The sequence below is a fragment of the Serinus canaria genome, chromosome 4, assembly GCF_022539315.1.
Source record: "Serinus canaria isolate serCan28SL12 chromosome 4, serCan2020, whole genome shotgun sequence".
Taxonomy (NCBI): domain Eukaryota; kingdom Metazoa; phylum Chordata; class Aves; order Passeriformes; family Fringillidae; genus Serinus; species Serinus canaria.
Window position 1 is genome coordinate 44967605 of NC_066317.1, and position 25748 is coordinate 44993352.

Genomic DNA, 25748 nt, shown 5'->3' on the forward strand with positions numbered 1-25748 from the left:
GGGCTGTGGTTGCCAAACTGTGCCCCAGCTGTCCCTGTGTACCTGGTCAGAGTGGGTGTTTAGTGACTCTAGACTCACAGTATTCTCTTTGCCTAAGGCAGAGAAATGCTGATCTTCAAACATAGGAGGTTTCAGTAGGAACCAATGCAGTTAGAGTTTTGAAAATATATTTTCTGAGCTTGCTCAGTGTTATTCATTCCACTTTAGACAGTACAAGGCATGTCCTTGCAAAAACTGAATTAGTTTATTTCACTAAATTAGAAGCCACATGTCTGGCTAATTTACATTAATCACCCTGAGTGTCACCACTTATGCAAACCCATGAGAGCTTGACCCTGACCACCAGTGCCAGGGGTGTATCAGGGAGGTGTGCAGGCAGGGCTTAAGTTCATCCTGCTTGATGGATAGCCAGTTGTGTCCTTAAAGGGACCTCTGGACCAAATATCTGGTGCACAGCTGTCAACCAGGAGACGAGTCTAGCTCTGGATTTTGCAAATGTTAAAATATACCTATTTTTGCAGGTCTTTTAAAACTACATTATTCAGTGGTTTGATGTGTTTAAAATGCTAGCACATATTTATATATTTTTAGTTTTCCTTTTCCACAAAGTCACAATCACAGCTCTTATTAGGTGGGACCAGATTAGCAGGAGTTAAAACAGAAAGCAGGCAGTGCTCAAGTGTACCAAGCAGCAAGTAGTGCCCAACTAATCGTGCATCTACAAGGCAAGACTTTCTATTGAAGCAATGATTTCCTTAGGAAGATATGTATAGGACAGCAATTAGCTTCTGTGGGTACTGTATTCTTCCTAGGGAAGATCCAAGCACCTGCTATCTCTACCATGTTAGTCTGAGTAATTCATTGACACCACATGGGATTATTTGGGAACACGGTTTGTCTCTCTCTGCCCTGACATCCTCAATTTCTCTTCCTGTACCAAGAGATGTTGGATGGGAGTTCTTGGTAAGTCCCACAATATTTTGGGTAGCTGTGAGATTGAAGGCACAGTGAACAGTCCTTTAATGAGCAAGTGCTATAAAGACTAATGAATCATCTCTTGTTGCATAGACCACACCTTTTAGGGGCATTTCCAGTTTTCCACAAGGGATGGGTACTGCATAAGCATATGAGTGGGTGTACTGCTGTGGGCTTCTGTCCATTGTCACCATTTGAGCACTTTCCAGGAAAGATCACAGGCAAAAAAAGAAAATTCTGAGCTGTTCCTACCTCCCTTTAGCTTTGTGTGTATGTAGTAGAGGGCTTCTACCAGAGAAACTGCTCTGGCAGTAGATCAGCAGATCAGTACAGCCAGTAGACACAATGAGCTTCAGGCATTGTGGACTTTTGGTCTGATAAAACATTACTGGAGTGTTAGTTGCCCTTTTGTAGGACATGACTGTGCCAGTTTAAATATTTCATGATATTTTGCTGAAGGTTTAACTGAACGTAATTTGCAATTCAAGATTTTTTAACTGTCTTTGAAAGATTTAAAAAATGTTATTTATTTTAAGTAGGCATTACTGCAGGAGTAATGCTTGCAAGCCTAGGGCCTGTACAGTGTCCTGTACATGTCCATGCAGCTCATGCTCCTGCCCAAAAACCGAGGTAATGCTTGTTGGTTGGGTCTCACTGTCAGGGGAGTCTCCTGTGTGTGTGTGGTCTGATGAGTCTGCTACCTACTGCTGTCAGTGGGATTGCTTTAGTATATGGGATTAATAGAAGATTGCTAGCTGCCTTGATTTCTGGCTAATTTTAAGGTATTTTTTTTGTCCCCTGAGCTTACTGAGGAAAGTGATATTAGATGGTCAGGAATGCTCTTTTTGGGTGAAACTGCTCTCACTGTAGAGCATGTATGAATAAATGGGCTGAAATCTGCTTAAACCCGTGGCTGTATCCAGCATCAAGAATAAACTCCGGCTTCCAGCAGCCATCTGGCTCGTGCAGTGGTTCAGGAGCCACTTGGGGCCAAGCTCTTGGCCTCAGGACAGCCAGCCTCCATCAGTACAGCGTGGGGAGGTGCCTCTCCCTCTGGCCAGTGGCAACCAGCCGTGTTGCCCACAAGGCTCTGGATAAGAGGATGATCTCTTGTGGCCATGTCCTTCTCTGGAGGCAGCAATGCCAGGTGCGTGGTGTGCCAAGAGATTGGCCCTGCCCAGGGTCTCATGGATCTGTTTTCCTCGGTACAGAGACTGGGGAGGCACAGCCCAAACTGTTCTGGCTGCTGCCTGGATTCAGAGAAGAGATGTCACAAACACTTCCTTGTGCAGCTGAGGTTGTGAAGCCAGGCTGTAACACATAAACAGGCCTGATTCAATTCCTTTGAAGTCACTGGGAGCTTTGCCATTAATTAAATAGCACTTGTTTTTAATTGGAACTGTTTTCTTATTTCTTTCAAATTAATTGTCTAGTACTCAGCGCAGAGAAAATGTTGCTGGAGCAGGCAATGTTTCCTGACCATATGAGCAGGTTAACCTTCAGGTGAAGTACATTTTCCAAACAGACACAGCAATGTTTTTTTGCCTGTAAGACACGTGTCGTGGCTTTGATGTTGTGATAATCTGCTGTAAATATTTATTTTCCAGTAAATATACAGAAAAGGAGGAAAAAATAAAAAGAGGAGGAGATGAACTGTTATGTTTTTCTTCTCCTGACCTCCGAGGTCACTTCAAAATGACAGAGAAGGACAATTGTTTAGAAGAGAATGCACAGAAATGCAGTCACTGATAAACACTGCCTTTTAACTGGTTTACTTGCTATCGATGATACCTCCAAGCAAGTTCTACGTGTGTTTACTAAAAAAGGCTTTACTTTCCTTTCATCACTGCCTTTGTCTCAGTCAAGTCACCCCAAACCCTTTCTGTCTGCAGCCACATAAAAAATGACATGGGAAAGAGTAGCTTCAAAAGAAAATTCGTTCTATGTGGTTCAGCATACAAGTACTTCTATAATTCTTCATTGAAATGTAGCAGACAATTTGTTCCTAAGCAGTACTTTGAAATCTTTTCTCTCTGTGCTGATTCCCCAAAAAATAGTGATAAACCACCAAATGCTCTAATGATTTTGTTGTCTGAGAGAGAATGTATGCTGCAATGTATGAATGTATGAAAATGTATGAACGGGACTTCTCTCTCGCTCAGAGCCACAAATAGAATCCCAATTTCATGTTCTGCTACAAAATTTCACATCACAATTTTGGGAAAATTAGTAGCCCCCTATCCCACATGTTTCAAAAAGTAGCCTTTCCCTGATGAAAAGCTATTCATTTTCAAGGGAAAAGGGATATTTTTGCAAATCATGGATGAAACATTAAGTTTAATTTGCATAAAGATAGAACTACTATGTTTAAAATATTTATACCTCAAAGACGAAGGTGCAAGGTTAAAATTATCTGGATCAGAACATAAAATTTATCAGGAAGTGAACATTTTCTGAAATGTTTTAAAATCTTCAGAAATTCATAGGTTTGTTTGCAAGCCCTAAGCCAAATTACTCTGACCTAGTGCCTATGTTCTGCATGGACCACGTCTAATATGTCCAAACAACACAGTTGTTTGGTTTCCTCTCAGAGACTGAAAAAATTCTTCTTTCCACTGAGCTCTTTGCCTTTTTGTTTCTGGAGCTCTGTGGCAGCAACTGATCATCTGCTCAAGCAGAGAGAAATCCTTGCTAAGCTTCTAAAAGGTCCCGTGTTTTGTTTGCATCACAGAAATCTTGATGTGGAGTTACCTTTAAAAAAAAAAACACAAATCAAAGACATAGTCTGCCCTACTCCCATAAAAAATTCTTGCCACAATCTTCCTTTGTCTCATCATTGTCACTTAAAGACACATTGTGGATTCATCTGCTCCACTTTCCATGCTGCTGGCCCAGGAATCAACATGAAATGTCTTTGTGAGATGTCAGATTACCAAGAAGAGATTAATGTGGCTTTAAATGAGTTTTATAGATTATTTTTGCATATTACGAATGTGAGGTCACATTTGTGAATGAGAAGAGTCTTTAAATATGCATTTTGAAATGTATTTAGAAGCATGCTATTATATATGAGCCTGGAGTGAATAATGCTGTTCCTGCAAGAGGGGCTGGGATTGTCAGAAGTTGATGTCAGGAGCACTGCTTATGAAATACTTAAGGAGAGCAGAGCAATTAACATTTAAATCCAGATTTATTTGCCTTTCTAACCCTTCTGTAAGAACTGAGTGCATGGTAAACATGTCATTCAGTTCAGAGGTTTTGTTGGAGCTTGCATTGCAGTGGTTCTCCATCCTGAGGGCACCTCTGGGTTTGTTGCACCCTCACTCATGCACTAGTTATTGCATGACCAGCTGTGTGCGTTTAACTTTTCCTGCTCAGATGCAGAAATGTAAGGATGACTGTCCTGAATTGACCCTTCAAGCAGAAGCACTAAGAGCACCTGGAAACTGCTGGCTCTTCACTGTAAATGTCCTTCTCTTTTCCTGAACAGAAACATTTATTCTTCAAGTGAATTTCCACCCACAACTTACATAGAAACACAGATATCTGGAAGACCAAATAAAATATGTCTCTTCTAGTATGTCCCAAATAATTTCATTCCTCAAATCCAAGAGGACTACTTCTCACTAACTATACAGATGATGCTCAGACTGCAAGCAGCAAGATAAGAAGCACAAGCTGATAGTAAAAGATATGATGATCACTAGTGATATTATTATCAAGAATTTTTTTTTTCTTTTAAAATCAAATTCCTTATTTACGTTTCAAGGAACTGATTCTATTAGCCTTAGCACTAAGACAACTCTAGTTTTCAAGGGAGCAGTGCCTGACTTTAACTATTAAAGCACAGTTACCTTGGTGGTAGCTCTGACTGCAGATGCTTAAGCCCCTGAGGCAGTCCTGACAGCCATCAGGCCAGGTAGCTGGGAAGTGTCTTGATGTTACTTCCATGAATATTTGTTTTGATAGAAAATGCCAAAGCTGTCAGGGAGGTCGCCATGCCCACAAAACGTGTTTCTTGTTGTTATTTTCTCCATCACAGAGCACACTTCACACTGTCACCTGTCATGAGAAGGTGGTGGCTGTCCGGAAAGATCACATGGAATCTCTGGGAATGACTGTGGCAGGTGGAGCATCTAACCGGGAATGGGATTTGCCTATCTATGTGATAAGTGTGGAACCTGGAGGAGTGATCAGCAGAGACAGCAGGATAAAAACAGGTAAAAAGGGGGATTTTGAAAGCCTGATTTAAATCAAGAGCTTCTTTTGAAAACCGCAGGATAGTGAAAAAACTTCACACTCTGACATCTTCAGCAATCCTGTAGATATTGGGATGTGTCGGATTAGAGGGTCTCAAGTCAGCCACCAGAAAAGGCACAATATGCAGCAATAATCATCTCTGTGAAGTGGGATATAGGAATATTCCTGTAGGAAAAAGAAGATAAATAACTTTTCACAGGCAAGTTAGCTTACACCACCATCTCCTAACTCCTGATACATTCATTGTGCAACCTTCATGTGTTTTTAATTTTTTTTTGTTTATTTGTCATTGCATTCATGAATTTGAATGAAATATCAGGATCAAAATTCCCATTATATATGAAGCCATATTAGTGCCTTGTGGCTCAGCCTCATGTCTGGAAATATTGGCTTCCTAAACCAATTTAGCTACTGATGTAACAGAATGATAAAGCTAATAGTTTTTCCCCTTCTGCGTGAATAAGCTTTTAGGGCAAGATGAGGACCATGTTTTATCATCTGGTTTTGTGGGAACAGCCAGGCAGCAGAGGAAAGATGAGACTCTCAGATTTGAGGATGTTACATCCTCAAGAACCAAATCCCTCAGTAGCCTGCATCCAGCGACGACCCAGCTCACCTACCCTTCATCCCCTATATTCTCCTTCAGTCCAGTCACTTCCTGGAAGCTGGAGGGAAATCCTGGCTTTGAGGGAAGTGAAGGCACCCAAAAATGGGGCAGGAATAGCTGCAACCCAGTCAGATCCCAGGAGCCTGGGTCTCAGTGCCCAGCACTGGCACACATGGGATCTTCCTCTTTGTGTCTACTCAATGAAACCCATGTGAGAACACAACAACAGGAGCAAACCAGCAGATTTCCCCTTTCCTTTTGCTGGGAGATGACTGCCTCTCAGTGGAATACACTTTCCAAAAGATATTCATCATGAGGCAGCATGGAAAACTCAGCCTAGTTAATTTGATAAAATTAGAAACAAATGAATATGTGATGTTATATAAGCACCACAGGCCTCTGATTTAGAGCAGCTCTTAGACTGTTGTCCTTCTCATTGGGGACAGACAATGAGAAGGGGTTAATGCTCATTTGCAGTGCCTGGACTGCCAGTGATACGTCTCTGCCTGGAGAAGCATCCAGGCCAAGCACAGAGGGCACCCAGGAAAGTCCTGGCATGGGAGCCTGCTATGAAGGGTTGCAGAGCACTTGGCATTGAGGTCGCTTGCATGACATTAGTGATGTCTTTATTGTTCTTCCTGTAGTAATTGAGGTCATCTTTGCATTTTTCTCTGTGGCTGCTGTGCCTATATTATAAATAAGGCATACAGAAAAATGGTTTGGCTTGCAGCCATTCAAACAGGCATTAATGTGAAAATAACAACATGTTATTCCATGAAGCAAACTAGGAAGAGACAGTTGGAGTGGCAGTCCTCTGCTAAGGGAGAGCTGGGAGAAAAAAACATCACTGAGCTGCTGGATTTCAAGCTTAGGTTGAGTACAAATGCTGTTAGCTGGAAGTGGACTCCAGAGACCCAGACCAGTACTAGGTACCAGTACCAAAGCTTGTTGGTACAGCAGGACCCCAGCTGTTTGTTCAGCTCCAGATGCAGGAGATGACATGGAAAGAAACCAGGACAAACCCTCTGTCCAGCCGCGCAAAGTTTCTGTATGCAGGAATCTTCCCTCATGCCTGTGGCATGTTTACTAGCATATGCTCCATGAAACGATAGGAATAACAAAAAGCCTCGTCAGGCAGCCGGTTCTTGGCCATGGATTTGACTCACTTGTTTGTGGAGGTGGGGAGGGGATCCTGGAAACACTTGCAGGGTTTTTTATCATCCGTTTTATTGCTCTCAGGTGACATCCTCCTGAACGTGAACGGCATTGATCTGACAGGAGTCAGCCGGAGTGAGGCCGTCGCTCTGCTGAAGAACACCAACTCCTCAGTGGTGCTCAAAGCCCTGGAGATGAGAGCATGTGAAGCCCAGGAGGAGCAGGGTCACCTACCAGCCCCCGAGGACACACAGGCGAGCTCCGAGAGCAGCGAGTGGTCACCGTCCTGGGTTATGTGGCTGGGGCTGCCACGGTAAGCTCACAGATTGCAACCTCTTGCTGAGGGGGAGTGGGAGGAAAGATTTGTATTTTCTGGCAATACTTTATTTTGGCTTGATTCATTGCACTGACATCTTAATTAAATCCAGGCTCTGTCACTGACTTGACTCTAAATACCTCCCTTTTGTAAACGGGTACGTGTACATGGCAAAATAGACATGCAGTTCCCATTGCGAGGGAGGATAGGATACTGAATTGCTTCAATCTTGTAAACATATCTGGCACTTAGGGAGTGAAAGGAAAACCTTGCAGGGATACAGGAGCTTGCTGAACTGGAGTTTAGGCTCAGCCACCCTGCAGAAGGCATATACCCCTCCTGCAACACTCAGGCTGCACAGCCCTTCTCCTTAGCCAAATCCAGCTGAATTGTTTGACTTTACCCAGATGTTGCAAAGTTCGTGCAGTTGGCCAGTATCTCCAAATCACCTCTTTTAACCCCACCCCCGCCTGAAAGGAGTCCATTTGTCACACACAGGAAGCAGCTGTGTTGTCCTTTCAGCAAGGATGATAAGAGCCACATCGCCTGTCGCTAAGCTCTCAGTGTGCGCGGTCTAATACCTACAGCTCCCATGACATTCCAGAAAGAATGAAAGGAGGACACACTGAGAATCTGTGAATATGCAAAGCTGGGATCACAGACTTGAAACCGACACTCAGTTTAAGGAATGAAGAATTTATCTTATAAGTTCCTCTTGACTATACTCCTATTTCTGGCAGCAGTTCAGTGTGTCTCTTTTACAGGAGGGCAGGAAAAGATGGCCTGCAGAACAGGTGGGCTTTTCCCTAGGCACAGTTTCAGGGCTCCTCTTCATTTCCTACTCTTGCATAACAGGTTTCCCTCTTTCTAGCTGGGGCCATTTTGAACTCATTCACCTTGCAGCAAGGTCTGCTGTGAGGGCCAGATGTTTTTCAGGGCTTGGTCTCATGTTAATGACTGTATAACATGTGCTGAAGCACTGCAAGAGCAGAAGGAAGGCTGTGTGTCTGTAACCCACAGGCAAAATGTTCCTCCTCCACTGGGGAGGACTACCTCTTTACACCTGGGAAAGAAAAGCAATAAAAAGAAAATGCAGTAAATGGATACCCCTTAATTTGCTACCCCAGGCAATGGTAAATTTTCCTCACTCAGTGTCTGAAGACTCCCAGGCCCAAGAAGATCCTCATTCCTGCCACCTTCTGCTCTCCTGAGCTTGACCAGCACCACGGTGAAGGTACTAGAGCATGGGTAATGCTCTCAGTGAAGAGACAGCAACAGACCAGAGGCCTTATAGATGCTGCAATCTGCAGTGCTGAGTCTTGCCTTCTATCACCATCCATTGCTAGATGCACTGAAACAATCACACCCTGCCTATGCCACCTTCACTGGGCTGTGTCGAAATCCTGAGCTACCTGGTCATCATCTTCTACTCACAGCTGCCTGAAGTTCCCAGTACCTTAGCATGGTAGAGGACATGAAGGACAGAGCTCCACAGTACTGCAGGCTTGCACTCAGAGTTCACATCACTCAGTTCCACTTCCAGTTTGGCAATCAAATGGGTTTTCCTGTTTTAGAAACAGTTTCTGAGCTCACTTTAGCCTTCCTCCTCTGAAGGCTGCATGAGTAAAGGCATTCCAGCTCTTTTCGTCTGAGGGAAAATCAGCCCCAGTGTCAGCAAGGCTGAAGACAAGAGCTCATTGTAACTCCATCCCCAGCTGTGAGGCCGTGCACAGAGCACAGCATGGCCCTCCTCCTTCAAAGAGACATGGGGACATTGGTATGCTGAGTGGGGACACTGCTCTGAACATCAGACTAGCGCCTGGGACAGGGACCCGTGCACGTTAGATGTGACAGTAACAAAGGTGCTCTGTTTTCTTATTGGCAACTGATTGGCTGAGTAGGGGCACAAGAGGATCAGGTTTGGGATTGCTCACTAGGTATTAGCAGACCCTCCAGTCTTCCCCAGAATAATTGTGCTCACTCACTTATTGTTCTGATTCTCCAGGGCCCACATCAGATGTCTGAAAGTCCTTCAACAAGTTCTCTCACGAGGATGTGTATCATGTTAACTCATTGTGCTCCAGGTTGAGCATTTAACCTTTCTCTGGCTTTCAGTTTGCTTTTGGCAAGGATCACATCTCACTAGATATTGTCAGCAGTTTCGTGACATTTTCCAGGCTCTTAGAGAAAATTATACTCTGTCTAAATAGATGTCTGACAGGTCCATCTTGAAAAACTGCCTGAAGTGCAGTTATGGGGCAAAATGTTGAAGAATCACCTACTTTAATTAAAACAATTTACTAGAAGGACTGCTCCAAGATATGTGAGTCTAAGAAGGTTTGGTACAGCTAACAGAAAAGTAGAAATGTCAAAATCATTACTATGCAGGATCATACAAAGTACTTGGGGAGATGGGCAGGAAGGGGCAAACCTATATAAGACAAATAGAGCAAAGAGAAAAGGCAGTAAAACTGGTAGGCCAGGAACAGGCATGGTTTAAAAAAGAGGAAGCTGGATAGTAGATTATTGAAATTCTTTTGATAAGGGAAAGATGTGGCTCAAGACAAGCCCTGGCAGTGCAGTGTGTGTATCTGTTCACAGCAAGCAAGGTGGGGTGCTCAGAGGCAGCTTGACCTCACAATTTAGAGTGGGATGATCATCAGGCTCAGGAAACTGAGGGGACAGGAGAGTCTTTCCTTCTTTGTCCAAATCCATGAAATTTTGAGGAAAATCCTGTGAATGGTACCATGAAATGTGTTGAGTTGAACTAAATACTAGAGCATGTCTACAGACTTCTGTCCATGACCAGTGAAGTAGAAAACAGGCTAACATTAATAATAGTTACAAGATTCAAAGTAGCTTACTGTAAATGCCTGATTTTCAATACTAGAACAGAACTCTTCATTTCCCAGGGACTGCATGCATATTACAGAGATGGGTACAGTCAAGAGGCACAAATATTGAGAATTAGGGAATTTTATAATTTTTCTGGATGAAGCTGGTAGCAGCAGAATCAGACAAGTGATCTGATCCCTTGCACCAAAGCTCAAAGCGTTGGAAAAGCCATCTTGCTGGTTTAACATTTGTGAATCTCACTTAAAGTTTGTCCTTTTCTTGTGAGTTCTTAGAATTGGGTTCTCCCACTTTTGTATGGCTTAATAACACATAAACAGCTCCTCTGTTCTTTCTGTAGTACGATCCAATGTGGGGTGGTTATAAAATACGTGCACATGTGTATCTGACATCTGTCAAAACTTGGCCTGCACGCAAGCGGAGGGGCTGCAGGCTGGGCGGCGGGAGGAAACAGTGATGCAGGACCTTAAGCATTCTCGCCTGAAGACTTATTTCAGGGTAGCTAATTTAATTGTTTGTTGTTTAGGAAGACAGAACTCCTTTATTGGTAGAGGGACATGTTGTTGTGAAGCATGCACAAAGGAAATAACGGGGAACAGCTGGTGAGGAGCATTTCCCCAGCTCTGTGATGCTGCTTCTACCCTTGCTTGTTTGCCTGCTCTCCTTTCTTTGCTCTCCGCACATTTCCTTCCCTCAGCTAGTACTTAGAATACTTTTTAGATCGTCCTGTCATAACATTTACAAACATTTGTACTTCACACAAGTGCTTTTCTTCATCTGTAAAGTGAGATGAGAAAGAGACAAGGTGGACAAAGTCATTCTGCAAACCTGGGGTAGAACAAGATGTAAAACATGAAATTAGGACAGAAACACCTCCAAAGTAACTCAGTCTGGGCTGTAGGATGCTGGTGGAAACAATTCTCAAATATTACTTACTTGGCTGCCCTTTGTATACTCTAATGGGGAAGGAGGAGGGAGTTATCCTTTTCATAGCTGTTAGTGCTGAAATCCTCCTGCAGCTGGGCTGGTTTTCGCTCCTAGAGCATAAGGCTACTTGTGCTTTATGAAAATCAGCAGGGAATTGAACATTTAACTACTTGAAAACAAGCACCATTAAATTCCTCATGCATCAGTAACTGATGCTTAGTTGTAGTATTGCTCAGGATAAGACCCTGTGGCTAGACACTGACTATCCCCAAATCTTGTAGAGGCAGGTTCACACATAAATTATTTCTTATCCTCATCTTCTGGAATATTTAGTGATAAAGGCTGAAGACTATGAGCTGCTCTCTTCCAAGGAGATGGTTCTCCTTAGACTGGTTGCCATTGAGTGGGTTATGGCTAATTTGACTGCGTCTAAACACCCAGACTGGGACTTTCATTATCACAGAAATATGAGCTACTCAAACACACTGAGCATCTTCATATGATTTTCTTTACTCTATGGTACTTTGTAGCTTGTCTTTATGATTAAACACCCCTAAAAGAATGGATTCCCTTTGGGCTGCTCCTTGCTTAGGCAGAGCAGGCATCTCTGCTTAGGCACTGAACTCTTTGGAGGAAGCATTCCATACAGCTTTGCCTCAGCTTAGCCTGCCTTTCACAGTTGTGACAGTGCTGACAAACAGCACTGATGCACTGCCATGCTTATACCTCTATCCCATAGGATGGAGATCAGAAAATGTCAAAGACATAAACACATTCTAGACACTCCTATTATTTTAAGAGTCAGTCTTTAGCTATGGCTGTCATGATGGGGTGGACCTTGCCTGCACCAACAGCAGGGCAAGTGAAAAGGGGAAGAGTAAACTCATTGGTCAATAGACAGGGAAAAATCTCACTCATTATTGTCGTGGCCAAAGCAGACTAGACTTTCAGAACTAAAAATATTTAATTACCAATTTGGGTATTGGAAACCAAAGAAGACAAACTTGTAAACACTTTGTGTGTGAAAAGGGGAGAAAAGGGGATTTCCCAAAATGACCATCACACCAGCACCTCTTCTCCTGACTTCCATGTCTCCACTGGCTTCTTCTCACAGCAGGTTACATCTAGTCTGTCCCTTTGGTGAGGCAAAAGGCAGAGCAGGGGTTTGGAGTCACAACAGAGTAGTTGTTCTCTGCTGTTCCTTGGTTTCCATGTATTTTCTCTGCTCTGGCAGAGAGAACAATCCTAATGCTATTATGCTGTGTCTGTTTTACTTAAATTTATCATACACTTTGAGAGCAAATATATATTTATGCTTTCTGGACTGATGGAGACCATGCAACTAATAACCTTATAGACTGGATGTATAGAATGCACATAAGGTGTGTTTGGCTTCACTATCTTTTAACCTCCTGTCCTTACCTGCCTGCCTACTACTTTTCTATGGCATTGGGATTTAGCTGATCATCTTTCAATTTCAGGAATGTGCTCCTTGAGGCAGTGAGTGTAGCACTGGGCAGCAGAGACCTCTGCCCCAAAATCAACCCTGAGTTATGACACTAATGGCTGAATCCTGGCACTGCTTGGTCATGACCTTGATAAGTACCATTAAACATTGAGGGTCTAAGTGATTTTGCACGTTGAAGAAGTCCACAGATGGTAAAGTAATAATGCCTGGCTGCTCAGGAAGAAGCAAGTGTCACCTGTTTCTTACATTAGCAACCAGTGAATTCTTGTGCAAATATTGCATACCTACCATCCTGGCAGCAGGTGAATATTTGTAGGCCCTGGGGGACTAATCTAGTATTATGCTGTGAAAGACAGCAAATGCACTATTTTAAAATGCACAATTTTTAAAACACTAGGCATGTCAGTCTTTAAGATAAAGGCTGTTTATCCTCCTATAGAAGTGTCAGGTGCTTCTTAGAAACATAACAAGTCTCTGAATAGAGCTTGTAACAGTTGGCTGCTGTAGGTCAGCCTATATTTTAAGATTTGGAGTAGCAAATATATTTTTAGTCATTCAGAAATTTCAAGCATTCCTGGGGACACCACTAATGATAAGATGGTAAAGTACTATAGACAGAATTTTCATCACTCACTCTCTAACAAATGGAATTAATTTGGTTTAAAAAAAAAGGAAACAAATTATTTAACAGTCCCCAAATTAATTAATAGTCCCCTATTCCTACTTTTGGAACCTAAGCATTGATGAACATAACATACAGTATCATAAAATACATTCAAAAGACAAATGGAGACAGAAGCAGATTTCAGTTCACTTACTACAAAATCTTGTGTTAATCATTACAGTAAGGACAAGCTATCTGCTTGAGAGCAGACTCAGTACTCCAAAGCACTGACTCACATGGATAAGTTTCTCATCTTCCATGCTGTGACTTATCAGATTACTCAACAAGAAAAGTTCAGGATCCCTAATTCCACCAATACCTGTCTTGGTGTAATCTGTCATTTTTGTAGTTCATTCCATTGGCCTTAAAATTATTTCATTTTGACATGCACCACAGTAGTAAGTGCCTGAGCACTTTGACCTAATTAATCACATACAGGCTCATATCTGGAAGATAAACAAGTCATTGGGGTGTACAAGGTAGAAGAAATACAGCTTTTTGAATTGCTGATTTACAAACATTAAATCCAGGCTTAAGTGCTTTTCTCCATCACATCAACCACAGCATTTTCATAGATTCCTACCCTATTAAAAAAACTTATTTAATACTTAAGCCCAAGACTAATTTTACTTTTGGGATAACTGGTTATCTGGTTGTAACAGGAAAGCAGTACTACAGGAACAGAAGAGAAGTGTAGGTGTTTAATACAGTGGAAATATAGCACTACTTTAACTCTTAAAAACAGTGTATGGGTCCATGAGAAGGCAGATTCATTATTAGTGGTTCATCAGAATCTAAAGTTAACTATAAGACATTTAATTAAACTGGTTTATTTCAGATATTTGTACAGCTGCAAAGAAATTGTATTACGAAGAAATACATCTGGAAGTCTTGGCTTCAGCATCGTAGGAGGTTATGAAGAACATACTGGGAACAAACCATTCTTTATCAAATCCATTGTTGGGGGAACACCAGCATATAATGATGGCAGAATTAGGTAATGATTACTATCTAAAAAAAGTAGCATTTAAGTAAGTTCTTCTTCTGGTTAACCTGTGGGAGTTTTAAAAAACATGTTTTCATTAAGGCAGTGGCAGGGATGGGGTGGGGGGGAAGGACTCACTGATACAGAAGTAATTCTGGGAGATATGGAAACAGGACACAAGTATCCTTAAGTTTAACAGATCTGCCTTCATAGCAGAATGTTTTCAGATGTCTAGCAATCTACCAGTATGTAAGTTAAAAGAAGAGTCAGTTTGATCTCTGGGGTAGTACAAAGCATGCCAGCACAGAGATTTCCCATGTCTCCAGTTCTAAACACCCCAACCAAACACCTTCCCTGCAAACACCAATATGCTTGAAGAGAGTAAATGCATGATCATGGCACAAACTTACACCAATTAACAAGGCTTAAAAGGTACAGTTGTTCAGAACACAGATCATTCTGGTATCTAAAGAGGGCCTACAAGAAAGCTGGAAAGGGACTTTTTACACGGGTATGCAGTGCTAGGACAAGGGACAATGGCTTTAAACTGAAATTCAGTAGTTATAGACCAGATATTAAAAAGAAATTATTTAATGTGAGGGTGGTGACGCACTGGAACAGGTTGCCCAGAGTTGTGGATGCCTCCTCCTTATTCAACGACAGGCTGGCTTGGGCTTTGAGCAACCTGGTCTAGTAGAAGTTATCCTTGGCCAGAGCAAAAATTGGAACTGGATTATCTTTGAAGTCCCTTCCTTCAACTGAAGCCCTTCTATGATTCTGTGATGATGAATTATCAGAATGAACATCAGAAGAAGTATATCATGTTTTCTTTCAAATATGTCTAATTAATGATAAATTTGTAAGAAACCCAAACAAATGAAATATTTTCACCAGCTTTATTCCATTATTCATGAACAGTAGTTAGCCAGAGAAGGAACCATACTAGTCATTTCCCTTCCCCCAGCTTAAGGATGTTCTTTAGCATTTGAAAGCATTTAAGATGAGTCACCTTGTTTAATTGTTGTCTTGCATTTATTTTTTCAGATGCGGTGACATCCTCCTTGCTGTCAATGGCAGGAACACATCAGGAATGATGCATGCCTGCTTGGCAAGGATGCTCAAAGAACTAAAAGGAAAAATTACTCTCACAATTGTGTCCTGGCCTGGCACATTTTTATAAAACAAGTTGTCATGGAGAGTGTGACAAGTATCTTAACATGGGGAAAACATTTTTAAAAAAAGGAACACCAGTCTTTGCTTTTTGGGGGAGTAAAGTATGTATTTATAAAGAAAAGGTTTGTGAAATTTCAACCTGCATGTCAAGAAAAGTCAAGTTTAGGCAAAGCAGTGACACCCATCAGAAAATCACTTCAGAGTGATCCAAGCTACAGACTTAAGTCCTTCCTTCCCTGTGTTCTTAAGGGTTTTTTGTTGTTTTTTTATACATACCTATATATCTATTTAATGCATAATAATAATAATAATGATGATGAAACTTAAGGAGCAACAGCTTCTGCTCACCCACTTTATTTTGATTTACAAAAAGAAAACCTTGAATAACTTATGGAAATATTTCTTTCAATTTTTCTAGTTGCAATAATCAGGTGAAGGTTTTTATCCAACACATTAATAGCACTTTGATTATGTGTACCTTTTCATGGTCAGCATGAAGCTGGTATTTTCCAGACTTTCAAGTACTGTTTGTTAGTCTGTAAAACTGTGAATGAAATTTCTAAAATAATTAAAAATAACTGTAACTGTGTACTTGTACAGACATTATTTTCATCCAAAACCAAATTACCTCGTTTCCCTGGTTTGTTCTGATTAATACTATTAAATCTGGGATTTTTATATAGAATATTACTTTTAAGGAAATGCACTGCACCCTGCTAATGCCATCAATAAGTCTTTTGAATAGCAGTAAAATTTTTGTGGGACTGCCTTATCAATCACACTTGATACTGTTCTGCATGAAGTAAATCTGAAAGTGATGATTGTCTTATATGTCTTTTAAAATAGTCCTTTGTCTTTCTCTGCAAATTACTCATGTTCCACAGTCTTGTTTTTATCTCACAAGCTTGCAGTGGGAAGAGGATATGTTTGTTAATCTTTATCATGTTAGGGGCAGCTGTTCCCCTAGAACAAAGACTAAAATGAACTCTCTCTTAAGCCACTGAAAAGCAGCAGGGACGATTATCCAGCTTAATTCATCCTTATGCACCCACACAAACCAGACATAATTACCAAGTGTATCATCACCATGCTCGGTGTTCCATTCAGCTAAGAACAATCGGCACCTTTCCCACTTTCCCTAGGTTTTTTTCTGTTTCACGTTATTACAATGCTTTTGAAGAGCCTGCAGTTCCTGTGTGTTCCTGTAGTAAAAGATGACCTTTCCAAATAAGTCTCCAAAAGCTCTGCTAAACCCACTCTGTTCCAGATGTTGGGTATATAATAAAATGAATGCACACTGTTTCTAAAGTCAGTAAAAGAATGACCTTCCCGTTGGCTTATGAAAAAAGGAGACAATTTAATACAAAGAATTTAAGCCCTACTTATATTGTAAGACCATAAACCTCTAAATGTAAGATGTTTTTTCACTGTTTCACTGTTCCTTAAAAGACAAAGTCAATCCAAGAATCTTAACATGAAAAATTCATTCTTTTATTTTCAAAAAAAAAAAAAACCAAAGTAACCTTTGATTTCAAACTAACAGAACAAGATTAAGAGCAAATTATTATAATTCCCAGAAAAATAACAAGATTTATAGTAATCTATTTCTGGCACTAATATATATGCAAGTAGGCAAAAATAATCACACAAGCCTATTCCACAGGGGCAGCTTCAGTGTTTTCCTGTTCAGGAGCAGGTTCACCACTGGCTTCTTTTCCTTCTTTGCTTCTTTTGGACTTCTTGTGTTTGTGCCTTCTGTGGCTATCCCCTTCTTCACTGTCGTGACGACGTCTGCTGTTACTAAATAGAGAGAAAACATGCCTCAAATACTTGACACTTCAGGGCCTATTTCATTACAAAGTACCAAAAAAACAGCTTCTGCATTCATATTTGAAAACTGGCATCTGCTCCCAACTCAAGAATTTTTGAATGTCAGTGCAGAACTGAATTTTTCCTGGAATGGAACATACATCTATCCATCCTGTACTTTTGGGGGGAAAAATAGAATGATTTTTCCCATTTGTAACCCATATTCTAATAGCAAGACTTTTAACAATGTCATACACCTACTGGCATTCCTTCCTTAATAATTTGACATTCTTGTTGACCCCATTTTCTGGACTTAACTTTTATTTCTAACTTAAAATGGATCAGGTAGAATTATTTCTATCAAGTGACTATGAGGATTATTTTATTTACAAAGAATGACTGTTGAGTTGTTCTGTTCATGCTGCTGAATGTCAGTTTCATTTCCTCCCTTCCTGACTCACCATTTTTACCCTTCTTTCCCCAGTGTCCTAATTTCTGTTCACATACTGGCTGTCACTCAATACAGGGTCAGTATTGCTTCTTGTCTGTCCACGTTTTATATGGCAGACTTGTTCCAAATAGCACATTCAAGTGTTTACAGTCTTCCACAAAACTCCAGTTTGTTTGGGGTTCTTTTAAAAGTTTACTACTTTTTTTTTTTACTTTTTTTTTTTTTTAAACTGGGCAAGTCTTTCATATCCTATTAAAAACAGAAAAACCAAACCTTCGAGATGACTTGTGTCGAGTCTCTTCTTTCTCTCTGTGCCTCCTGTCTCTGTGTCTGTCTTCTTTCTCTCTGCTTGTCCTATGGCGGTCATAGCCCCTTTCTGCGTAGTCTCTGTATCTGTAGCGTTCTTCATCACTGATTCAGAAAGAAGAGATTTTCAGGACAGTAAATAAAACCAAGGAGTATAACAATAACAAGCGAAATGTTAGGAAAATTTTAATATTGCTTCTGGGTGTCTACATGAGCTCCAGTGCTTAAAGGACAATAAAGTTCTTCGTGTTATACACTAAACTTGTGCAGTTAATGCAGTTCTGAAAGGAAATTGTTCATTAAAAATGAAAGAAAAAAGAATGCATCAGTGCCCCATCAAATTTATATAGGAGTTATCAAGCTGTTAGCTTGAACCTGTATCTAACTGTGAAGGAAATACAATCCTACATAAACTTCAGTAATGTTTTCGGATCAGTGTTTGAAACATTCAACGATTATCAGCACACTTTGGACTATTATACAATTTGGGTAAATTAAAATTGGATTTTAGTACAGCTATCTATTTCCTTACACTCACTTCAAGAAAAGGAAACACTAAGTACAAAGAGTAAAACATATTAAATGTTTGGGCTGCTTTTGAAATTAATTTTTCTCCATTGCTAGTGCTGTCTCTACTTCTCCTTCTCTCTTGGATTGCCATGAAATGCTGCCCTGCCACAATGTTGATAAACGCCCTAAATATCACAGGTTAGACAAGAATTCAAAGACTTTACTTAAAAACATATTTTCGTATTTTGACTTGATGAAAAGGGCAATTCTAAGAGTTTACTGAAATTTAAATTAAAAAAATAAATAAAACAAAAAACCACTGTCCACTGTTAGCCAGCACAACTCAAATGGTAGATTAGCATAGCTTAAAAAAAGCACAATCATTTCATCATTTCTCTACTAAGAATATCCTACCCAGCATAATTTAAGAGCGCAGCTTCAATACAAATGACCTTAGTGTAATAGTTTATACATCACATGAAGTCTTCTCTAACCATAGTTTGGGAGATCCCCACCAAGTCCTAAAGAAAGGCACAACATAACCAGTCTTTCTAAAGCAGTAAAATCAGTAACAATTTAGATACTGTTGACCTAACGACAGGCAAGTGTCTCTGTCTCTGCCAACATATACCATGAAAGAAAGTATCTTCCTGAGGTCCGTCCCGCAGAAGAACGGATGGGACAGATCACACAGGGAGAACAGCTCAAGCCTAATGAGATTTCTCGTGTCCTGGAACAGTGAGAACTGAGATCAACCCCATTTTATCTGCCACAACTTGGATCCTCTGGTCATTTGCCAAGTGAGGATATTATATTAATGATTACTACAGCTATGCATGAAAACTCAGTGAGAAGGGGGAACACCTGAAGAAACAGCACTAGTCTTTTTGGAAAACCCTGTATGACTACATCATTAGGCAAATGTTTAATCATTAAGAAATTAGTAATTTAAGACACTGTAGAGAAGCATTAACCACCCCATAGAAAATTCTGCTTTTCTAAGGGACATGAAAAATATTCACACATCAAAACCAGGAAAACTACAGCTACACCTATTGAACTCAAAATTATGATTTGCCAGTGAGTAATACAACTTCACTGATTTTATAATGCATTTATAAACTCAGATCTGAGAGTAAGCTGATCAAATCCTGAAAAGCACATTTATGATCAAATATAGCACAAAAACTGAGGTTGGAAGGCATGAGTGGAGGTCATCAGGACCAAATTCCAGCTAAAGCAGGGCCATCAGGACCAGATGATCAGTACCATGTCCAGACAGCTTCAGGGTATCTCCATGGACAGAGACTCCCCAGCCTCTCTGCACAACTGTAGCTTCCTCCCATATCTGATACTGCATCACAAAACTAATATTTTGATGATCAGTATCTAATTAAAAAGTTAAAATTTGAATACCTACCACTAACTTCTGACAAGCTTGCCGTGCCAACCAGGATGGCTACTTATAGACTTATGGCTTGGTTTCAAAAATGAGATCCAAAGTCCTTAATGGTAACTCACCCTCTGCATTTGTTCTGTTACCCAGTTATTTTAAAACACTCTAGAAAAGGTTAAAAATATTACTGATACTCCCTTTTAAACCTTATTTTGGCAAACTACTAAAGAACCATGACAGCTTGTAAGTGTGTCTGATGAAAATAAACAACTTCTCTAAGTAAAGCAAAAAATCAGTTTGCCAAGACTAGTGTATTGGGAGCTTTCAGGAACACTCTAATGCTGGCTCAATGCTTTTGACCTTTATTGCAACTGATTGTGGAGTCTCGTTCAGTTTGTTGACCACCAGGACACCAAATCCTGTAAAGCTGCAATCCAGACAGGCAGACCTTTATCTGCTCTTCTGCATGAGATTATTAAATTCCAGGACCTTAGAAACACAGTTGCTGGGGTTTGTTTTTCTGTTGGTTTTTTTTTTTTTTGTAATTTTTCAAATTGCTGAGGAAGAACCACAATACAGTAACATATCAATCAAATTCCAATGTCTACATTTTTAGTGGTAACTAATTGACTTGAAACTACCAAAATAAAAACAAAACAAAAAAAGAAAACCCCAAACAAAATAAAGTCCCAACCTTGGCAGAAGGGAAACAGTCCAAAAATAATGGCATCTTCTCAAAGGGGCAGAGTGAGATGCATTGTAAAAATGCATGCTTTTCTCTGAGGATGGCAGGGTAAAAGCAGAGCAGAATAGGAAGACAGCTGAAAGTTCATTTTAAACCACATTTTGGTTCTAATGAAACAAAAATAATCCTATTTTCCTATAATTTTAGGAAATGTTGTAACAAAAACACACACTATTCTTCTGGAAAATAACTGCTAAAAGCATTGAAAGCCATAATTTCTGAGCAGTAAAATGATAAACCTGATGCTTACTACAAACCCCACCAAAGTACCACTTGATCAAAGTTTAAATAAAGGGAATATAAATAAAAGCTATAAATCTGTGCAGTCTTTAAAACATCCTCTTCCTCACAGTTCCATTCATTTTATTTTCATAAGTGCACAGAATTGAAAATAAACTTCCTTAAGAAATATTATATCTGTATGTTCTTTCTTAAGCCTCTCACACCTCTTCTGTGATTCCCAAACCAACTTATCCCAGTTAAGGGCCTCCCATTTTCTTATACAGCCATGTGGCAACAGCTTTGTTACAGATGGTGGATAATTTAGTCACATAAAAAAGTCAAGGCCTGCTCTTCCCCCTCCTTTACAGATAACTCTGGCAGCAGCACAGAGATTTCTTGAGGCCTGGAAGCTATTAAGGTTCATTTCAAGCACCCTTGAATGACCAGGGCTCTTTCTGGCTTTCAATCAAGCTGTCTGAGAAACAGATGTTTAGATAGGTCTTCAGCCCTCAGAAACTGACCCTGGAACAAAGCACATGCCCACAGGAGAGGACATCACCACACCAGCATACGTGGAAAATCCCCCAGCCTGCACCCAGTTTGGGTCTTCAGCTAACGATCATCATGCAAAAATGTCATCTCTCAACCGCAGTAATGTTGACTCTCAGTGTTCTCCCTTTAGCTTAAAACCATTAGTAAAAACAATCTGCCTAATAGCTAACATATATATTCTGCAAAAATTTAAACTTAACATGGAACACTGAGGAAAGTGTCACATATTTACTCCAAAAAACTTAGCAAATAACAAGCAGAGGAAATTTAGAAAAATCTGGCTAACCAATAGACCTCTGTTCTATGAAGCAATAGTGAGCTTAACATTAAACGCTTTGTACTTGAGCACACGAACCACAGAAGAGTCGCAGCTTTTTTTAAAAAGCAATTAGAAAGCTGAATAAATCTGACATGATTTTCATCATCTAAATCAAAATTAAAGTTCTAGACCTTGAAATAGTAGTTTTAAATAAGAGAGGAGAGATTATTATCCAGCCTTTTTTAACAACCATATGAATAATTTTAGCAGGTATTTAATACTATTAATTAAGGTAAAACTTTGCAACACATTGCTCTTAGTACCGAATTGGCAACTAAAATTTATTTGGTACTCCTATAGATTTTTCTGTAGATTTTTTCTAAACCTACTGATGTCAAAAAGAGATGAATATTTCAGATATTCTCAAGACTTAAATCACCTTTAACCAGTAAAGCACTATGACCAATTTGGATATATACCGTCCTTTTTTTCTACTTGTTTTACGTGTGGAAATGTAGAATTGTAGTTTCCAAGAGAAAAGGGCAAAGGTGAGGAAGCCACACCACCCAGCTCTTTGGAACATGCAGCAGAACGCTAAAGTTGAACGTTGAAGTACCCTGTTTAACAGAGACAAGGGTTTTGAGCAGTTACAGCATGTTTAGGACACTGCACTGACCTGTTGAACGCACTCGAAGACGGACTGTGATCTCGGTCCCTTTCCCTGTCTCTGGTACGGTCTCGATCTCTGTCTCGGTCCCGGTCCCGGTCGCGATCCCGATCTCGGGATCTCTCTCTCTCACGTTCCCTATCCTTCTCTCTTCGTGCATAGTAATCCCACTGTTTGCTGGTGTCCAGAAGACTAGACCATGAGGGTGCAGAACCTGCAGGGTGTGGAAAGGTGACTGAAGAAAGAGATGTAGTTATTAGAAAGAACAAAATCAAATTCATGGAAACTAATGCATGAAAACACATTTGCCGGTTTCCTCCAATTACATTTTTTAATCTTCCCCTTTCACTTAATGCTAAGCAAACACTGCATTTTTTCCATGATTATTACAAAAGCTTCTGGCACTCATTTAAATACTTCTTATGTCCAGAACCAGGGTACATACCCCAAAGACTGTCTGAACACTTGTGGGGAAAAAAAAATTGTGGAAATACTCGCTCAAAGAATCTGATTCTATGTGGTCAAATGGCTTCATTTTTGGGAAACAACAAAACAAAAACAATCAGAAAACAAAAATGCCTGTGAAACTCAGGTGCTCTGAAAATATAGTTTAGAAAAAGGACACTTCCAGCCTTGTAGTTAAATGCTATTATTTTTATCTCTTGTACTTTAAAATCACTGTATTTAAAATATAATGTTAGCTATGAAGTTCTCATTCACTAATTTATATTCTATACGATGTTTTGTCATACTATTCCGATTACGGATGTAAAAGGAGCTTAGGAAATAAATTCACTCTGGGGAGAAGAAATAATGCTCCCACTTGTGCTCTGTAAGATAACATTTATGAATACTCAGCACAAACACTAATACCACTAAAATGTAACAGTTTAAGAAAATCAAACATAGTCAATCTAGAAGTGACATGTTAAGATGTTAAGAAGGAAGTCTTAACACTGTCTCCCAACCTTTTTTAGATAGCTAGCAATGGGGAGAAGGAATGCTTCTCCACTGCTTTTTGCCAACTTCACTGTAATACAGAACTGCTGTTTTTAATGCCCCAATTGTTCTCTCCTGCCCTCCCTCGCCAGAAGTCCCGTGAACGCATCCTGTAAAGGAAAAACAAGGGCTGAGTATTTAGCTGGAAACAGCACTCTCTAGCGGACTTACAGTACTGAGGACTTCTCCCTTTCTGCTTATCTGCCTTGCTAGCTTTCCTAACTTTCAATAAATCGTTTGTTTTGAGCTCCACTTCATCATCTATAATATGAGAACAATATTTACTTGACTTCATGGTGTCACAAAGAGATGAACAGTACAATTAACATAAATATCTATTGAACAATGTAAAGTGTGTTACTGGTGCTGTATTTAATACTGTTAAGTTATAAAATCAGTGGCTTCTGCTGACAGCTATGTTCAGACTGCCTTGCCTGTAACGTCTGGGTATGCCTGCCCCAGAAAGCTTTGGCAGAGGCTTAAGAGAGCAGTTTGCCAAGCGTTCAGAGGAGGAATACAAAAGACCTTTAGAGCAGGCAGTGGAGCATGAAAAAACACTTCATCATTAAAATACATTTGCAATAAAAAGTATTATAATTCCTTAGAAAAGCATTTATTAAAGGTTTTGCCTCTAATAAAATGCTTGACACTGTTTAACTTCAGGTCTACAAGCAAAATGAAGGGTTAACAGATAAAAATGTCCTAATACAATATTATGCTGCTCATTATGCTGCCAAGACCTGAAATTCGTCAAAGGAAAGCAGCCAGAAATAGCAAAAAAAACCAGCTGGACTTAAAAGACTGCTAATTTCCTTGACTTGCCACTATGTCAACAACACATGTATGGTACATGAGACACTGGCTCTCAGTGTATTCTGATCTAAAGCTTAAACTTAAACTTAACTTTAAATGTATACTACAAACCAATTATTAATTGGTAGTACAAACTTTTACAATAAATCTTGGGATACTCCATCACATCTTGAGTAACTCTCATCAGACAGAAGTATTTCTCCCCAGTAACAGGAGATAAAACAGTAATTTGACACACCACACATTTTTATATCTAGATTTTCACCAGGAATTATTCACAACACACAACAAGCTTACTTTCTAGTATGAACTCGTGTTCTGCTTTTACTACATTGAATGAAATGATTTGTCACTTCTGTTATTTCTACATGGCTTATTCCAATAATTTCTACAAGAAGTAAGACACTTCAAAAATTTAATTCTGATTTTACTTTTAAAACAGGAAGAGAGCTTTGAATAATTACTAACTTTGGAAACATCAGCCCAGTTTTGGAGATACTTAAAAAACTTAATGCTTCACAGCATAAAGCAAACTATTTAATGCTTCTTGTTTGTGCCTCAAAAAATACTGACTCTTAAACTGTTTCTTTAATGTTAAATGTCTTGCAAGTTCCTAAGATTTAAAGAACATTTAGAGCACAGACCAGAGAACTACTTGAGGAAAAAGCAAACAAACATTTGATAGAAGGCACTTCAGTGGCTGATCAAATGCAGCTCAAGCAAAGCCAAAGACATGATGGCAGAGGTAGCACGGAATTGTGAAAGGATTTAAGTGCAAGTGGACTAAACCACATTCATTTTGTGGTGGAAGAGCACAAAAACAAATGAGAAATTCTTGAAGTTATAAGTTAAGATATTACTTTACTATGTAACCTTCCTAAAGGGTCTGCAATGGGGAACCCAACTGACAACAAGATACATCAAAGCAGAGCTGAGGAATTTGAAAAGGCAGAAGAAGGGCTAGTACCTTAATCAAGACTGCTACTTTTTGCAATGTGTTCCATTTGCACATCTTCCCCTGCAATTTTTACAAAGCTACGAAATGCACAGACTGTCAAAGAAGACAAGAGGTTGGAGATTCAGTGCTATCATCCAAAGCAACTATTAAATAAATATACTTACTGACTGCAAATTGCAGTGGTATCTGTACCCTGCTGTGCTGTGGAGCTCTCAATGTCCCCAAGTTCTGATTCACAGACAGCACTGCTAAACACTGACCAGTGATCACACTTCACATCAGGGACTGTGACAGTATGATGCTGACTAGGAAAACATTTTTCACTAAGAGATGAGCAACAGTGACAAAATGCCACTGAGTCTCTACAGATTCAAAAATCCCTGTGACACAGACAGCTTTGAGACAGACAATTGCTCTGTGCAGCAAATATGAAAGCTTTTGCTGCAACAGGGATACAAGATACACTGGAAGCACATAGGGAAGATAGGAGTGGACTGTGCTCCTTGGTCTCCATAATCATATAAAGGCAAACAATATTTTAATCCTGCTGAAGAAGTTAAAATTCGATGTTGGCATGATCAAGGTAAGAGTTATCCTTTAGGACTGGTGCTGTAACAACACAAGCATGCCATCATCTCTAAAGGTCAGCATGAAACTTGGAAATGTTCTTATGCCCTT

At 40.0% G+C, this 25748-nt stretch overlaps 2 protein-coding genes across 13 annotated transcripts in view; one reads left to right on the forward strand and one right to left on the reverse strand.

The window, feature by feature from the left end:
• Positions 1–15972, forward strand: part of LNX1 (ligand of numb-protein X 1) — a 148846-nt gene extending 132874 nt beyond the window's left edge. For all 6 annotated transcript variants that reach the window (XM_018926186.3, XM_018926201.3, XM_030238723.2 and 3 more), the window contains 4 exons: positions 5018–5195; positions 7082–7310; positions 14064–14222; positions 15255–15972. In XM_018926186.3, the coding sequence (XP_018781731.1) occupies positions 5018–5195; positions 7082–7310; positions 14064–14222; positions 15255–15390 (702 nt within the window). In that variant the 3' untranslated portion in view covers positions 15391–15972. The remainder of the gene's footprint in view (positions 1–5017; positions 5196–7081; positions 7311–14063; positions 14223–15254) is intronic.
• Positions 15973–16852: 880 nt separating this feature from the next.
• Positions 16853–25748, reverse strand: part of FIP1L1 (factor interacting with PAPOLA and CPSF1) — a 36805-nt gene continuing 27909 nt past the window's right edge. For all 7 annotated transcript variants that reach the window (XM_050973686.1, XM_050973681.1, XM_050973682.1 and 4 more), the window contains 3 exons: positions 22310–22535; positions 17917–18054; positions 16853–17183 (listed from right to left, as the gene is read on the reverse strand). In XM_050973686.1, coding sequence (XP_050829643.1) covers positions 17036–17183; positions 17917–18054; positions 22310–22535 — 512 coding nt within the window. In that variant the 3' untranslated portion in view covers positions 16853–17035. The remainder of the gene's footprint in view (positions 17184–17916; positions 18055–22309; positions 22536–25748) is intronic.